A 17,540-nucleotide genomic window follows, 5' to 3' on the forward strand; every position below is an offset into this window, starting at 1 on the left:
TGGTGGGGCAGAAGCAGAGAGGGTTTCTTTTGCTGAGCCAGATCATCTGCCTCCTCCTCCAGGAAGCCTCCTTGACGTCCCAGCCACATGTACCTCTTCCTTCTCTGAGTCCCAGAGCACTTTCTGTGGGTGCCACAGGAGGGGGTTTCTGCTACGCCCCCTCAACTTTGGGCTGAGGCTCCTCTCGCCCCCTTGACTATGAGCCCACGAGGGAGGGCTTGTTTTTGTTCCCCTGTACCAAGCCCAGGGTCCCTCACACAAAGTCCTTCTCCAGTGCCCACAGGGTGAAGGCTGACTCCTTAGCCTGGCATTCCAGACCCTTCATGACCCGCCATTTTCCAGTCTCTCCTGTGACATCCCTAATGTTTCCTAGGTTCCTGCTACCCCTAACTCTTTCCCCCTTCCTTGGTAGAGCTGCCAGATTTAGCAAACACAAATATAGGATGCTGCTCAGTCAAATTTAAATTTCAGATGAACAACAAATACGTTTTCGTGTAAGTATGCCCCATGCAATATTTGGGACACATTTGTACTAAAACATTTATTTTTAAAAAATTCAAATGTAATCATGTGTCTTGTATTTTATCTAGCAAGTCTATCTTCCACGGACACGCTGAGTTTTTGCAAGCACTGTTGCTCCTGTCTGAAATACCCTTTCCTCACTTGTCTTGCAGTGCCCTACTCATTGGTCTAGACTCAACGCAAGTGCCACCTCTGCTGGGGAGACTTCCCAGATGTCCCAGCCAGGGGTTGCAGGTCTCAATTGTCTCCTCTCCCACCTATTGTCCTAATATACTTCTCCATCTTCTTTAAGGATGTGGATTTCCTGAGGCCAGGGACCATGTCTTGCTCATCTCTGGACTCCCCAGGCTTGCCACACAGCAAGTGTTCACTAATTATTGACATAATGAATGAACATTAAATTGGTATTCAAAAATCTACAAAACCTGGGATGCAGTACCAGACATGAACACTAAGTGCCACTGTACGACATGGGCGTTGCTCAGACTTGAAAACGGGTTAGATTCTGTAAACTGGGTGGGTGCCCACTTAGTGACGCTGGAGGTTTTAAGTCCTGATTATGTGAGGGAGATGGGAGATGGCTGTGGGTTCCATAGGTGCCTCAGGAGAGCGAGGAACCATCCTGAGCAGCTCCCTTCTTTAAAGCTGGGCAAGGGATTAGAAGCTGTTCCTTTTTAAATTTCTCTCTCTCTCTCTCTCTCTCTCTCTATATATATATATATATATATATATTTTTTTTTTTTTTTTTTTTTTTGAGACAGGGTCTTGCTCTGTGACTCAGGCTGGAGTGCAGTGGCGCGATTATGGCTCATTGCAGCCTGGACTTCCCATACACAAGCGATCCTCCCACCTCAGCCTCCCTAGTAGCTAGGACTACAGGCACACACCATCATATCCGGCTAAGTTTTGTAATTTTGGTAGAGACAGGGTTTCATCATGTTACCCAGGCTGGTCTGGAGCTCCTGGACTCAAGTGACCCACCCGTCTCAGCCTCCCAAAGTGCTGGGATTACAGGCGTCAGTCACTGTACCCAGCTGGAAGCTGCTTCATATCCTTGTTTTTTCACTTAATTGCACCGTGACCTTAGGAAAGACCCTTCACTTCCCTGAGTCCCTGTTTTCTATTCCAAATAAAAGGAACAATAAATGCCAACCTTTCAGGGCTGTTGTGAAGATAAAATTTGATCAGGTAGTGCCTGGCACATTGGAGATGCCCTAGAGATGCTAATTCCCTTCAGTCTCTCCTCTCCCTGGGGTACCTTTATCTGAACAGTGATTAAGCACCAAGGGGTGATGGGAAGAAATTCAGTATGAAATCCGCTACTCCTTAGTCTGAGCACTTACCTGGAAGCTTAGGGCCACTGAGGCATTGAGTGCATGTCTTAAGCCTTCCAGGCCTCGGTTTTCTAATTTCTAAAGTGGGTTAATGCCAGTAGTTACCACAAGAGGTGGTTGTGGAGATTTAAAAGGAAAATATAGGTAAAGCTTCTTAGCACAGTCTCTAGCACATAAAAAGACTTAATAAATGTTGGCTCCCATCATCACTGTTATCATCAAAACCATTACAGAGGCCGGGCGCAGTGGTTCACACCTGTAATCCCAGCACTTTGGGAGGCTGAGGCGGCTGGATCACCTGAGGTCAAGAGTTTGAGACCAGCCTGACCAACATGGTGAAACACCGTCTCTACTAAAAATACAAAAAATTAGCTGAGCGTGGTGACACATGCCTGTAACCCCAGCTACTTGGGAGACTGAGGCAGGAGTATCACTTGAACCCAGGAGGCGGAGGTTGCAGTGAGCTGAGATCGCGTCATGGCATTCCAGACTGGGCAACAAGAATGAAACTCTGTTGTCTCAAAAAAACAAAAACAAACAAGCAAAACAAACAAACAAACAAAACCCAAAAAACAAGCAAACAAAAAAAAAAACCATTATAGAGTAAGCCCTTACCCATGTTTGTTAAATGGATGGATGAAGGCAAAAGTGAATGAATGAGTGGACGAACCTCTCCAGGTAGATCCTACTCCAGGTACTGGGCAACAACCTGAATATGGCCTGAACTTTCATAGTTCGCCCCCCATCCCCCAACCTTTGCTCTTTCTGCCTGGAATGTCCTTCCTCTTCACTTTCTGTTAAATAAATCCTAAAATCGATGTGGGCTACAAGGTCCATTGACCACAGGTGGCCTCATGAACGGCTCTTCTCCTTGAGTTCTTGAGGGACTAGGGGGATCCTGAACCTGTGTGTTTTGGCGTAGCTGCCAAATGAGGCCACCTCCCCTGGGGCGCTGGAACTGATGGAAGCAGCCAGGCCTGGGTCTGCACAAGGCCACCGCCATTCATCAGTGGCCTCCACAAGCCATCTAGCAACGCAGTTGTCAGCTCTGGGCTCCGGGCAGGCTGGGAAATTCCAGTGGGGCTGGGGAAAGGCCAAATGGAGAATCCGCTCTAAGAAAGCCATTTCTGAAGAAGGAAAAGAGTGGGGAAGAGGTGGAGGTGGGGGCGGCACGGGCCTGCAGGGCTTAGTATCTGACTTCCCTTCCTAGGAAGATTGGAGTATTCAGGAAAGAATCTAATAGCAGACACAAGGAGGATTCCCGTGTTAGGTAAGCCGGCTGCGGACTTGCTGGAATAAATCTCACCACCTGCAGCCTAGCTGTCCCTCCCTGGTGGTGATGGCTGGCATATCACAGCCTTGTCTGAGAGGTCAGGGATAGATATGGCTCCTGGTTCTGCTCCTACCCCTCTGCCAGCACCTCCTCTAATATTTTCATCAACTCTGCTTTCTTCCCCTCCCTAAACCCTGGCATTCTCCCAGATCCTATCTTCTGGTTCTTCCTCTGCACACTCTCCTGGCTGCTGTTCTCTACCCTCCCTAAACTCCAACCCCTTTGCCCCAGTAAGCACCACACCTACAAATCACAAACCCGCATCTGCCCCAGGAAAAGGCACCTCCATCTCTTAGGAGTCACCCTTCACATTTCCCGGGTCCTCCAGGCTTTAAAATACAGACTTTGCTGGTTGGGCGCAGTGGCTCACGCCTGTAATCTGAGCACTTTGGGTGGCCAAGGCGGGCGGATCACTTGAGGTTGGGAGTTTGAGACCAGCCTGACCAACATGGAGAAACCTCGTCTCTACTTAAAATACAAAATAAGCCGGGCATGGTGGCTTATGCCTATAATCGCAGCTACTTGGGAAGCTGAGGCAAGAGAATCGCTTGAACCTGGGAGGCGGAGGTTGTGGTGAGCTGAGATCGCACCATTGCACTCCAGCCTGGGTGACAAGTATAAAACTCCATCTAAAAAACAAAACAAAACAAAACAAAATATAGATATATATGTATATATATATGTGTGTGTGTGTATATATGTGTGTGTGTGTGTGTGTGTGTGTATAGACTTTGCTGGCATTTGCCATCTCTGCTGCCAACTCCCCCAGCTACCTACCATCATTTCTCACTTGGCGTCCCCTGGGAGCCCTGTACAGGTGCTCCCTGGGTCTCTCTGTCTCCCTGGAATCCATTCTCCACACAGCAAGCTACAGGGATCTTTAAAGAAATCTGAGTCAGACTGCATCATTCCAGAGCCATCCCATCATACTTTAAATTGAATCCAGACTCCCAAGGCTGGAAGGCCCATGACATTTAGCCTAGCCTCCCTCCCAACCTCCTCGCCTGATGCTCCCGCTTCTGCCACACTTGCCTTGTCTGTTTCCTGAACACAGCCCTCACATCCCTGCCCCAGGGCCTTTGCACCTGCGATTCCCAATGCCTAGAATGACTGTGTTCCCACCTGCGAGTTTGTCTGGTGAACTCCTAGCATCTTTCAAGACTCAGCCCAAGTGTCACTGAATGAAGGCTTTCCCTCACTCATGCCAGGACTGTGGGCCCCTATTGGTGCCCCCCTGGGACCTTTCCTGACCCTTCTGTGGCTAGTGTCACACCTTGTCTCATGGCTCTCAGTGTCTGACTCTTTTTCCCTGGACTGTGAAGTCCCTGAGGCCTCCGAGTCACCTGGTCACCCTCAGAATTCCTGGTACCCAGCTTAGTGCCTAACCCAAAACTGGTGAGACTGAAAGTTGAGTGAACCAGTGTCCATCTCCTCACTGGCAGATGCCAAGCTGTCCCTCTCTGTACCCCAGGCCCTGGGGTAGGGACTGAAAGAAGTAGGGCCATGTCTCATCACAGGTGTACTTCAGGCTGTTGTGCCTTCAGCCTCTCACTGCTTGGCCCGCCTCACCATTTATGCCTAACAGTCTCCGTGGCAGGGGCTGGTCCTGTCTACCTCTTAAAGGTCATCCCAGAAGCATCCCTGGGGAAAAAAATCTGGGAGGCAGGACAGCCAAGTAAAGAGTGAGACCATAGGTCAAAATCCTTGCTGGATCCTCTTGGGTAAGTTATGGAACTCCGTGCCTCAGTTTCCCCTTCCATCCAATGGGGTGAAGAGCCCTGTGGTGAGGATAAATGAGACGCTAGAGGTGACGCGCTTAGCACATAGCAAGTGCTCATGAAATGTGAGCAGGTGGTAACCTTGGCTGCTGCAGAGCCTGCAGGTCCTGCCACCCTCAGCAGGGACCTGGGGATGCTCGGGCAGCGGCAGAAAGTAGGGCAGAGCTGCCTCCCGGTTCACACCTCCAGCAGCCTCCCCAGGCCTGCCCGCTGTGGTAGGAAATGGGTCGTAGGCAGGACCCGCGCTGGGATTCCTCATTTCCGTTGCTGTCTTTGGGGGCAAACACTTTCAGTTTCATTTAATCACAAAGCTTCTTAATTAGGTTTTTTTTTTTTTGGCCTTTTTGGGTTCTGAGTTGCTAAGCTATTCCTGCTGCGGGGAGCAGAGACGCTGGCTCCTGCCTAGAGGCCCTCCAGGGCCCAGCGAGGGGTGGGGCTGCTTCCTCACACCACCTACAGCTCAGGCCCTCGTGTGGCCACTTCCTGAATCATCCAAAAAACAGCTCTTGAGTACCTACTGTGTGCCAGGCGCTGGGGACACAGCAGAGATCATGGCAAGATCTCCACCCTCAAGGAACTTACTATCTAACTCAATGTAGAAGTAGTAAATACCTAATTACTCAATAACACTTAAAAATGGTAATTGTGATAAACGCTATGCAGAAGGGCAAGGTACAAGGAGAAGATGAAATGGGGCATTGGATGGCATCTGGGCAGTGATGGAGGGCTTCTCTGTGGAGGTGATGTTAGGCTAAGATCTAGAAGGTTGAGTCAGAGCTGGCCAGGTGGAAAATGTAGGGATAGGAGCAGTTTAGACAAAAAAAATTCATCCATATATCTACTCATCCATATCCAGCCACCCACTAGGTCCCTCTTTTTTTTTTTTTTTTTTTTGAGACAGTATCTCACTGTGTCACCCAGGCTGGAGTGCAGTGGCATGATCTCAGCTCACTGCAACCTCCATCTCCTGGGTTCAAGTGATTCTCCTGCCTCAGCCTCCTGAGTAGCTGGGATTACAGGCATGCGCCACCATGCCCAGCTAATTTTTGTATTTTCAGTAGAGACGGGGTTTCACCATGTTGGTCAGGCTGGTCTCGAACTCCTGACCCCGTGATCCAGCCACCTCAGCCTCCCAAAGTGCTGGGATTACAGGCGTGCGACACCACGCCCAGATAATTTTTGTATTTTTAGTAGAGATGGGCTTTTACTATGTTGGCCAGGCTGGTCTCGAACTCCTGACCTCAGGTGATCCGTCCGCCTCGGCCTCCCAAAGTGCTGGGATTACAGGCATGAGCCACGGTGCCCAGCCAGTTCCCTCTTTGATTCACAGGCTCCATCACTCACGTCTCTCATTCATTCACACGATTCATTCCCTCAGTGTCCACGGCCCCCTGCGGGAGACAGGAGCACCCTCCACCCACATGCGGTGCTGTAAGAGAGGGGCAGAGTCCATGTTCGCTTGTGGCAGAGGTGACATTTGGGAGGGACCCTGAAGATTCCAACAGGCAGAGATGAAGGGAGGATGAGGGAAAAGGGTGGGCAGCGAGGTAGGTGGGTGAGGGGATGGCAGGCATGAAGTCCCAGGAGGTGTTTGGGGGCCAGGGCACAAGGGAAGGGATTCATTCACTTGTTCATTCAACTGATATTGATCAAGTGTCTCCCTGGTGCCAGGCCTGGGGCCTGGGTGCCGGGGAGAAGGTGGTGAATGGAGATGTAACCCCTGACCTCTTGGAATGCACTGCCTAGGGGACAGGATGAACACACGCTCAAGCAATGGTAAGGCGGCCGGTGAAGGCAGGGTAAGTGTTTGAAAGGCCCCGGAGACCACCCTGGTTAGCTGATCCAGCAGTTAAGACAGTGCAAAGGCCAGGCTGGGCCCTAGAAAGCCGGGCTCCAGCAGAACTGGCTGCAACTGTCTGTACTCTTCCTGTCAGCCTTCAGGGAGAGCCCTTCTATCCATTTGCAGTTACCCTTGGACTTGCCCTCAATGAGAGGCCTCCCTATCAGTCATTGATGTCTTAGTCTGAATGGAAGCCCTGCGATGCCTTTCCCAGGGGCCCTTGCAGCCTCTGTGGCTGTTTGTTGCCTCCTGGAGCAGGTAAGAGAAATCATCATTCATAGGAGAGGCTTCTGGGGGCCTCTGATATCCAGCCATGTGGGCGGGCAATCGTGCTGTCTACTTCCCGGCCCCCATATTGTGCAGGCCCCACATCCACCTGGCCTCCTATCCTGTCACCATCATCCACTGTGCAGCAGGCAGGGCAGAGGAGGAAGGCCAGGGACATGCGTGGCCTGTGCTGAGGGCCAGGTACCATGCTGCCCTTTCTTCATGACCTGCATAGCTTCCCACAAGGGGTCTCACCCACACTCGACACAGGTGGAAACTGAGGTTCAGAGGGAGAAAGACGCCTGCCCAAGGTCACACAGCTGGTGAAGGATGGAGCTGGGATTTGAACCTATGGCTTCTCACTCCTAGTCCAGTGCTCCTTCTACCATCCCAGGAGCTTCCACCTTGGGTCCCCGAAGGGAGTAATTAAGGTCTGATTGAAAAGCTCGAAGTGAAATCACCTCTCCCCATGCAAAGGGCATACAGGCGAATGAAAGTGGGTGTTTTAGCAGGAATCAGAGCGGGGCAGGCCGAAGCGCCCTCGAGCAGTTTCAAATCTCTGTCGAAGAAGAGGTGAGTGACTAATTGTCACTTCATAAGTGCAGCTTTTTGGAAACCCAGTTTTTCACAACATCAAGCCACTGAGGTCAAGATGAAAGGGTCGTGGTGGGGAAAGGGATGTGACTGTTGCATTTTATTGAGATTGCTGGGCGGATCCTCCAGACTAGAAAAGTGAGACCCAGAGAGGTCAAGGCACCTGCCCGAGGTCTCAGTGGGGAGGAGTGCAGCCGGGTTGGGAGCCAGGCAGCCTGTCTCCAAGGCCAGTGCTCTTTCTCCTGCACCAACGCATCTCATCTTGCGGAGGGGCAGAACCCCCAGGCCTCAGCCTGGGACAGGGGCCCTCAGGGAGGTGGGTGATGGGGAGAGCACCAAGCCCGCCCATAGGTACCTTCTCATAGTACTGCAGCTCATAGTCCAGAATCACGCCATTGGGCTGGTCTGGCTGGGACCACGACAGGGTAATGCTGTCCACGGTGCGGCTCACCTGATGCATGATGGACACGGCCGACGGAGCTGGAAGAGAGGCCAGAGGTCAGGGGTCAGGGAGGCATGAGAAGGTGCAGCTTCTGGCCCACCCTCAGAGGTGCTCAGACATGGGGGGAACTGTGGGATCAGAGAGGGAAGGGCATCTGGCTGAGGCCACACAGCCAGTCTGGGGGAGCCGACAGGGTGCAGAGGGGCTCATGCAGGGCTATGGGTGCCGCTGCTGAGCTCTCATCGGGCACCTTCAGGTCATAGACACTGAAGACTTCACCAGCCCTGGGGAAGCTCCGGCCACATCAAGTCGAGAGACAGTAGAGATAGAAACAGTTAATTGTATGTCATGTGAATTTCATCTCAACAAATCTATCAGTCTCCCCATTCCTCCCATCAGTGCTGCAAGTGCACTCACAGAGGTGGTTAGATGAAGAGACAAGTAGTCAGGGAGGCTGTGTGCAGTGCTAGAAGGATGCTTAGAAATACATGTACTTAGAAATGCTTAGTACACGGCCGGGTGCAGTGGCTCACGCCTGTAATCCCAGCACTTTGGGAGGCTGAGGCAGGCAGATCACCTGAGGTCAGGAGTTCAAGACCAGCCTTGCCAACATGGTGAAACCCTGTTTCTACTAAAAATACAAAATTAGGCAGGCATGGTGGTGCATGCTTGTAATCCCAGCTACTTCGGAGGCTGAGGCAGGAGAATCGCTTGAGCCTCAGAGGTTGCTGAGCTGAGATTGCACCATTGCACTCTAGCCTGGGCGACAAGAGCGAAACTCTGTCTCAAAGAGTGGCAAGAAGAAATACCTTAGTACAATTCCCTCATTTGATTTTATGATCGTTATTTTTTGAGACTCTGTTACCCAGGCTGGAGTGCAGTGGCATGAACACAGCTCATTGTAGCCTCAACTTCCTGGGCTCAAGTGATCCTCCTACCTCAGCTTCCCAGGTAGCTGGGACCACAGGTGTGTGCCACCATACCTGGCTAATTTTTTTTTTTTTTTTTTTTTGAGATGGAGTCTTGCTCTGTCACCCTGGCTAGAGTGCAGTTTCGTGATCTTGGCTCACTGCAACCTCTGCCTCCTGGGTTCAAGCGATTCTCCTACCTCAGCCTCCTGAGTAGCTGGAATTACAGGTGTGCACCACCACACCTGGTTAATTTTTGTATTTTTAGTAGAGACAGAGTTTCACCATGTTGGCCAGGCTGGTCTCAAACTCCTGACCTCAGGTGATCTGCCTGCCTTGGTCTCCCAGAGTGCTGGGGTTGCAGGCGTGAGACACAGAGCCTGGCGTTAATTTTTGTATTTTTTGTAGAGACAGGGTTTTGCCACGTTGCCCAGGTTGGTCTCGAACTCCTGGGCTCAAGTGATCCCCTCCTGCATCAGCCTCTCAAAGTGCTGGGATTATAGGCGTGAGCCACCATGCCTGGCCCAATTCCCTTATTTTGCAGTTGTGGAAACTGAGGTCAAGAGAGGAGGTGTGAGCTGCCGAGGTAGGTCTATGGCACACAGCCCATACTTGAGTCCTTATTTCATAATGCATCCGGCCTGCTGTCTTTTGCCTCCTTCTCACACGAAGCAAACCTCCAGGAAGCATCAACTCTGTGTAGACATGGCCCTGGGCCCTTTACACTCGCTTCCTGAGTTGACTGTTGATAAGAGAGTGTATCACTCCTGCTGACAGGTGAAGACATTGAAGTTCCGAGCTGCATGTGGCTTCCTGAGATCGCACAGTCAGTGGGGAAGCCGGGATTTGGACCCAGGTCTGCATCTTGCCAGAACAGTGTTTGTTCCAGAGTGGGACTGGCCAGAGAGGGACTCTCAACGTGGTCCCCACACCCGTGGTGTGACTCTGGCAAGCCTCCTTGCTTCTCTGGGCCCGAGATGTTTGTGGTCCCAGGAGGGGCTGAGGACTCACCAGGGTGAAGGGAGCACCTCCTGCATTCTTTCCTCGTTCCTGGGCAGGTCTTTCACAAGTAGATGTCCTGTATCAGCTGATACAGGGACGCTGGAAAGTGGAGGCTGATGCTTCTCCCAGCCCCAAGTCCTGCTCTGTAGGGGCTCTGACCATATGGGATGTGAGTGTGGAGCAGGCCTGGTAGGAGCTCAGGGGGACCTGAACATCGGCTGTGGGGTTTGAAGGCTGGAGCTGATGCACCCATTTCCTGCTCTGTGTCTGCCCCTAGACTGCCTCTCTGCCTTGCTGCTAACTGGCTGTGTGACCTAGGCGAGCTGCCTCTCCTCTGGACCTGGCTTCCTCCTGGGCACCTTAGGCCAGGCTAGAAGATCTCTGAGGCCTTGAGGCTCCGATGTTCCCTGCCAGTCCTCCCCCTGCAGCCCTTGACGCCGAGGATGAGCCTGGGGGCCAGCGTGGGTCTGGGCAGGTCCAGACTCCCCCCAGCACCCCAAGGAGCCGTGGAAAATTGTCCCGAGACACTCCAGATGAGGTGGCAGCACACGCACGAAGGACTTAGACCCTGGTCCACATGGCCCTGATGAGCCTCTGTTCGTTTTACACCCAGGGGAGGCTGCCTGACTCTCAGCTTGGCTCCTTGCCCTGCCAGGGGCATTGGCCTCTCCCAAGAGGGATCAGGGGTCTGGTTGTGTGCTCAGTGTAGTGCCTGGCATGTGGTCAGCGCCGTCGGTGTTCGTGGGTGTCACCTGTCACAGTGCACTGAGCATGGACCTGTGGCATCTCATTTAACCCCCTCAACAATCATGTAGGATGGGGGTCAATATCTGCACTTTGCAGAAGAGGTATCAGCGGCTCAGAGAGGCACAGTGACTTCCCCAAGATCACACAGCTGGCGAGGAGCTGAGGTGGGCTTGGAGCTGAGTCATCCTGCCCTAGCTATTACCCCCTCTGGGTCTCAAAGCAGTTCCTACTTCCCACCTGCCTCCAGCCCCAGCGCCACCCCTCCCCGCGGAGCTGCCTTTGTGAGGAGTTGAGTGTTCTGCTGTCCGGAGTGCCGAGGGTCCAGCTTCTTTATGAAGTCCAGCTGTCTGCCCCTGTCACGGGCTTGTCAGTGGTCGGTGTCCCAGTGAAACAACAAAATCAGGCCCTTCTGGAGTGTCACAGAGCAGGGCCAATCTAAGGGCTCATCCCCTGTGCTGGCCCGGGAAGCACCCCAATCCCCATGCTTCCCCCCAGCTTCTCAGCGCCTCTCATCCAACCCACAGGGGCTGACCACTGGGTCTGTGTGTGGTGGAGGTGGGGGTGTGACAGGGGGTGCCCTGAGAAGCTAAGGAGGATGCTTGAAACTCAGCTGCCAGAGATTCTGGGAGTGATGCCCCCACCCCTGCCTCCAGGGGCCTGAGGACAGTTCTGGGGTGAGGGGCTGGGTGAGGCAGCCTCCAGGGCTCCTTGAAATACTGGGTCTGTCTCCCAGAGGGCCGGCCAAGCAGGTGGGGAGGGATGTGTGAAGGGTGGAGTCGGAGGCGTGCTGCTGTCTCACAGCACGTCGATGTGTGTTGCATCAACAGAGCATCAGACTCAGAGCCGCAAGGGCAAGGATGGGTGAGGAGTATTTGGATTGCGCTGCTTCCAGGTGTGCTCACTCACCTACTGCTTCATGCCTAGACCCGCACAGTGCCCAGGTCAGGACGCTCCCATCCAGTCCCTGGCAAGGCCATCTAGCCTAGCAGTGGGGAGCCCTGAGGGTGGAGTCCGACAGACCTGTATGCAGCTCCCTGCTCCTCCACTCACTCACTTGTGGCCTTGAGCAGGTACTTTTAGCCTTCCTGAGCCTCAGTTTTCATACCTATCAAGCAGGAACCCTCACCTGGCCAGGATGCTGTGAGAAGGCAGTGGAAATGCATGTGAAGGTCTGAGTGGGGTGCTGGGCACCCCTCAGGAGGGAGATATTGTGAAGAATTTTTCAGTTCATGGAGTTGCTATGATGCTAACATGATGCTGGGTGCCGGGACTCTGGAGAGGAACCTCACAGCATCCCAGCCTTCCAGGGACTCACGGCTTAATGGGAGGAAGCACACTGTGTTTCAACTAAATGAGTGCCTGTCCCAGGATGGGCACCATGCTAGGCACTGGGGAAGCTGTAAGACTCAGAAGCGGCATGGAGCTGTGGGATCCAAGCTCCCATTTCAGGACTTGATCAAAGTGATTCAGCCTTGAACAAGAGCAGGGGCTGCTCCATTCACACTTCTCCTTGGGAGTTCAGCAGAGGCTGCTCCATTCACATCACCTTCAGGGATTTCAGCAGAGGCTGCTCCATTCACACCTCTCCCTGGGATTTCAGCAGGAGCTGCTCTGTTCACACCACCTTCAGGGATTTCAGCAGGGGCTGCTTCATTCACACCACTGTCTGGGATTTCAGCAGAGGCTGCTCCGTTCACACCACTGTCTGGGATTTTAGCAGGAGCTGCTCTGTTCACACCTCTCCCTGGGATTTCAGCAGGAGCTGCTCTGTTCACACTTCTCCCTGGGATTTCAGCAGGAGCTGCTCTGTTCACACCTCTCCCTGGGAATTCAGCAGGGGCTGCTCTGTTCACACCACCTTCAGGAATTTCAGCAGAGGCTGCTCCGTTCACACCACCTTCAGGGATTTCATCAGGGGCTGCTCCATTCACACCACCTTTGGGGATTTCAGCAGGGGCTGCTCTGTTCACACCACCTTCAGGGATTTCAGCAGGGGCTGCTCCGTTCACACCACCTTTGGGGATTTCAGCAGGGGCTGCTCCATTCACACCACTGTGTGGGATTTCAGCAGAAGCTGCTCCATTCACACCTCTTCCTGGGAATTCATCAGGATCTGCTCCACTCACACCACCTTCAGGGAATTCAGCAGAGCTGCTCTGTTCACATCACCTTCTGGGATTTCAGCAGGGGCTGCTCTGTTCGCACCTCTCTCTGGAGTTTCACCTCCCAACAAAGGACAATTGTAGAATGTATCCTAGATTACAGCACTTTTAAAACTTGAATGGGCATAATGATAACCAGGAGACTTTATTAAAATTCACACTGCTGGCCTCCCCAAAACACCCCCCACCGAGATGCTACTTCAGCAGGTCTGGGGTGGGGCCTGATAATGTGCATTTCTAGCAAACTCCCAGGTGATGTTGATACTGCTGGTCTGTGGACCACACTTTGAGGACTAGTGGATTCAGGGCCAGAGAAAGAAAGTGACTTTTCCAAGGATACACAGCTGGTAGTGGTAGACCTGGACTAGAGCCAGGAGCAGCTGAGTCCTGGTCTAGTATATGATCCACCTGCCACGCGGCTGCTCGTAGCTTGGCTTCTGCTGAGCCTGCCCCCCTCACCTGCCTGGGCTACACTCTTCATATAGGGCCCTGGAGCTCAGAGGGTCTTGGGGCAGCCAAACAAAGAGCTCCATGAGAGGGGAAGAGGCGAGGCTGCTGAGGAAAGTGTGGGTCAAACTTTCAGTCCTGAGGCACTGGGGAGCCACAGAAGGACTAGTAGGGGTGGTAACCTGCTCCTCAACTAAAAAAAGCTTGTCATTCAGCTTGCCATTCTGACAGCCCCTGTATGCCCCATGGTGCCCAGAAAAAGGGAAAGGCCGTGCAGCTAACAGCAAATCACATGGTTCACATCCGTTAACTTACTTCATGCTCCTGTCAACCCTACAAGGCTGGTATTACTGTTATACCCATTTTACAGATGAGGACATGGAGGCATGGAAGTGTGAAGTAACTTGCCCAAGGCCACACAGCAAGCAGTGGAGCTGGGATTTGAACCCAGGCTCACCCAGGTCCCACACATCCTTTCCCCTCCACTGGCTGTGGCTGATGCCGGCTGACCAGGGAGATCTGGAAACCAGTGGACCTCCGAGGGCCCCTGAGGACACCCTGGTCCAGCCCCCTTCCGACTGCTGCAGAGCTAACCCTGCCTGCTTCCCGCTGACTCACCTACCACCCACCCAGCCTGCCCCAGGTCTGGGAGCTCAGCTGCTGGTGGAGGCCGGTCCCACACGGCCTTGGGGGTCTGGGCCTGGCGGGTGTAGCTGGCAGGCTTGGGTTACAGGCAGCTCACCCGGGCTCTGATCCCATAAGCCTGTAACCCCGGGCGTGGCAAGGAGGCGGCATTTGCCGGGAAGATGATCAAGGCAGGCCATGGGGGCCAGCAGGGCTGGCCTTTCTCCTGGAATCCAGGGGGATTAACAGTGGAGAAAAGGGAACAGCTGGATGCTCTCCCACCCCTCCTGCTGCCCACCGCCCACCCTGGGGTGTCAGGTTTCCCTGTAAGTTGGTCATCAGGGAATTCTGGTATTTTCAATTACCAGCCGGGCACGCCGACAGGGGAATGGGGTCAGCGGTGCCCTGTGACCCCTGCAAGGAGATGGAGCCCCAGGGAGTAAGCACAAAAGAGGCTTGTGGCGGAGAGGGGCAGGGGGAGGCCGGCCAGGCGGGGCCTGCTTGTCTGGAGCAGGTGGTCAGGGGCCCTGTTGCCCTCAGCGAACCCCAGTGGGGAGTTTAGCCCCTTCCTTGGCTGAGACTTGGGGAAGGAGCCTTCCCTCTGTGTGCCTCCGTTTCCTTCTCAGGGCATGAAGGGGTTGTATGGGGTGGTCTCTCAGGGTCTTCTGGGACTAGGATCCCAGGACAGGACAGGAAGCCAGCAGCCTGTGCCCCTGGTTGCTGCAAGAGGTGGGGGGGCTTGGGGATTGGCTCAGCTTCCCCTCACAGCCCTGACCTACGACCCTTTCACTGGTCCGAAGATCCCTGAGCTCCAAGGGAGTGGGGGAGAGGTCGCTGGGCATAGGACAGAGACCCCATCCCAAGCCCCAGACTTGCAGATCCCAGTGTCTCCCTGATGTCTTCACTCCCCATTGACGACCCTTAGCGGCTTCCCACTGCACCCAGAATAAGACACAGATACACTATGGTGGCCCACAAGGCCCAGCTGCCTGGCGTCTGTCACCTCCCTCTGCCTGCTCCCTCTCTCCCAAGCCGTCCATACTGGCTGCCTTTCTGTTCTGCCTCAGGGCCTTGGCCCCATGGTGTTTCTGCTTGGAAACCTCTTCCCCCATATCTTCCATGGCCAAATCCTCCACTTCACTGAAGTCTGAGCTCAAATGTCACTTCCTCCAAGATGCCCTCCTGGACTACCTCTCCCCTCCGGTAGCCTTCTCATACCCATTTTATTTTTGTCATAGCACCAACACTATCTGAGATAAGGGACTTTGTCTCTCATTCAATCCTTTATCCCCAGAGCCTGAAACAGTGTGTGGCTTAGAGTGGGTGCATGACCAATATTTACTGGAGAAAGAAAGGAAGACAGGAAGGAGGAAGGAAGGGAGAAGGTGAGGAAGGAAGGAGGAAGGAAGGGAGGGAGAAAGGGAAAAGCGAGGACTAGGCAGATTCTCCCCTTTTCTGGCCCCCTCAGGAACCTGAGTCTACCGACCTTGTGGGCTGGACACTAAAACAAAGGCCCCAGGCAATATTTCCCAAGCAGCCAGTGGAAGGCAGGTTCCCTCTCCCCCAGGCCCTGTGCCCACCCACAGTTGGGAACTGCTGCAGTGACGTGGGGCCTCTTGCCACCAGCCAGCCAACAGTTCCATGACAATTGCTTGTCACTGTGCTCGTCCTCTCCAGGGTCTGTAGCAGGGACAGTTTACTTGGGACAGGACTCTTAGAATTCCCAGCTAATCATGGGACAGCTGCTTTTCGAGTGTTTGTCCCTTAAACCCGTAGCAACGCAGTTAACCCCCGGTGATCTGTCTGCAGTTCTGGATGACCTGACGATAATTCTCACAACCGAATTTCTGCGAATAAAACTTCCAGAAAGTGGGCCTCTGATTCTTTCCGATGGGCCTCTTAGAGAGTGGTATGGGACAGAAAAAAGGAGAGCTGACAGCTGGTACTAGAGTGGCATATTGGTTGGTGCTCTGCGTATTCTGTGGCTGAGGAAGTTTGAGGAACACAGAGTCGTAGCCCCTCTGCTTGTGGAGATTCACACTGCACATGTGTTTAATTCAAGGCTCTGAGAAGTCCCGCAGGGGAGAAACCCAGTTAACTCGGTTTAATCCTGTGGTCCCAGGTTCATTTGGCCTCAGAAACCTTTTCTCACGTAATAGTTATTAATGTTCTTTGGAACTAGCAATCTGTGGAACACATGAAAAAAATAAAACAAAAAACTGGGTCCAGGAGACATTATTAGTACTTTTTCCTTGAATTTGAGAAGAGCCCCTCTCTAGGGTGGCAGCTGGCTGTTCATGTACTCATTCGCTCTCCCCTGGATCTAGCATATATGCAGCAGAGCCCGCCCGGCGCCAGCCCCCTTCCTCACAATCAGATGGAGTAGGGGTTAATCCCTCCCTTTTCACCAATGAGGAAAGGAAGAGACCGACAGGATGGCCCCACACCCCAGGCAGCAGGGCTGGGCTGAGGACCCAGGTCTGTCTGACTCTAAAGCCCAGGTTGGTTTCTTCTACTCATGGTTACCTGGCCCTGCCCATAAGTAGCCTATGAGTGGGCTGAGGCGAGGTCCTGGGCTTTGTGCTGGAGAAACATCAAATCACCCACCTCCTAGTGGGTTGTGGAATCATCTTGACCTCACGTTTGGACTCCTGGTGGGACAGTCCTACCCCAGCACCTGGACTAGCAAGATGCTAAGAGCCTGGGCTCTTAGCCCAGGTGGTCTGGGAAGCCTACCTCCACCTCCTGTGCCTCAGTTTCTCCTCTGTAGAATGGGCAAGGAAGGTTAAATGAAGACCTGTTTGCAAAGTGATTAGCACAGGACTTGGCCCAGATTACGGGGTCAGGGGATGATGTGAGCCACATGCAGCTGTCTGGGTTGCTCAGATTCTCAAGCAGCACCATGAGTAGCCGAGTGCTCTGGAATAGCGGTGGCGGTGAAGGTGAGAAAAGGTGGCGTTCAGGGTTCAGATGCCCGCTGTTCTACTCCTAGGCCAATGTGTGACCACAGGCAAGTTACCGCTCTCTGAACCTAGGTTCCTTACCTGTAAAATGGGATGTGGCAGATGCTACTCATTGCCTATCAACTATCCATTCTCTCTTTCTCAACTTAACAAAATCCTGGTTCTTAGCTAGGTACATTGTGCCCAAATAGAAGACATTTTCTGAACCTCTCTGGCAGCTAGAAGTGGCCATGAGATGTGGCCATGAGATATAAACTGAAGCATGTGTGGGACTTCCAGGAAGTTTCCTTAAAGGGGAGGGCCCTACCCTTCTCGCTCTCCTTCCACTGCAACCTGAGACATGGATGTGATAGCCAGAGATCTTGCAGCCATTTTGGTCCACGAGGACACGAAGCTGTGTGCTGAGGAGTGTGGATCTCTGATGGCTCCATGGAGATGCTGTACTCCTATCTTCTAACATGCTTCACACATGAGAAAAAGAAACTTCCCTTTGGTCTAAGCCACTCTGTTAGACTGGCTGTATTAATCACCCCCCTGTATCTATGCCCTTTGCCCTGTAACTTATGTAGTCCTCTCT

At 53.1% G+C, this 17,540-nt stretch overlaps 1 protein-coding gene across 6 annotated transcripts in view; it reads right to left on the minus strand.

The window, feature by feature from the left end:
* Positions 1-17,540, minus strand: part of EPHB2 (EPH receptor B2) — a 206,064-nt gene that overhangs the window by 24,883 nt on the left and 163,641 nt on the right. For all 6 annotated transcript variants that reach the window (XM_077970544.1, XM_077970568.1, XM_077970563.1 and 3 more), the window contains exon 6: positions 8,024-8,148. In XM_077970544.1, coding sequence (XP_077826670.1) covers positions 8,024-8,148 — 125 coding nt within the window. The remainder of the gene's footprint in view (positions 1-8,023; positions 8,149-17,540) is intronic.

The sequence above is a fragment of the Macaca mulatta genome, chromosome 1 (assembly GCF_049350105.2).
Source record: "Macaca mulatta isolate MMU2019108-1 chromosome 1, T2T-MMU8v2.0, whole genome shotgun sequence".
NCBI lineage: Eukaryota > Metazoa > Chordata > Mammalia > Primates > Cercopithecidae > Macaca > Macaca mulatta.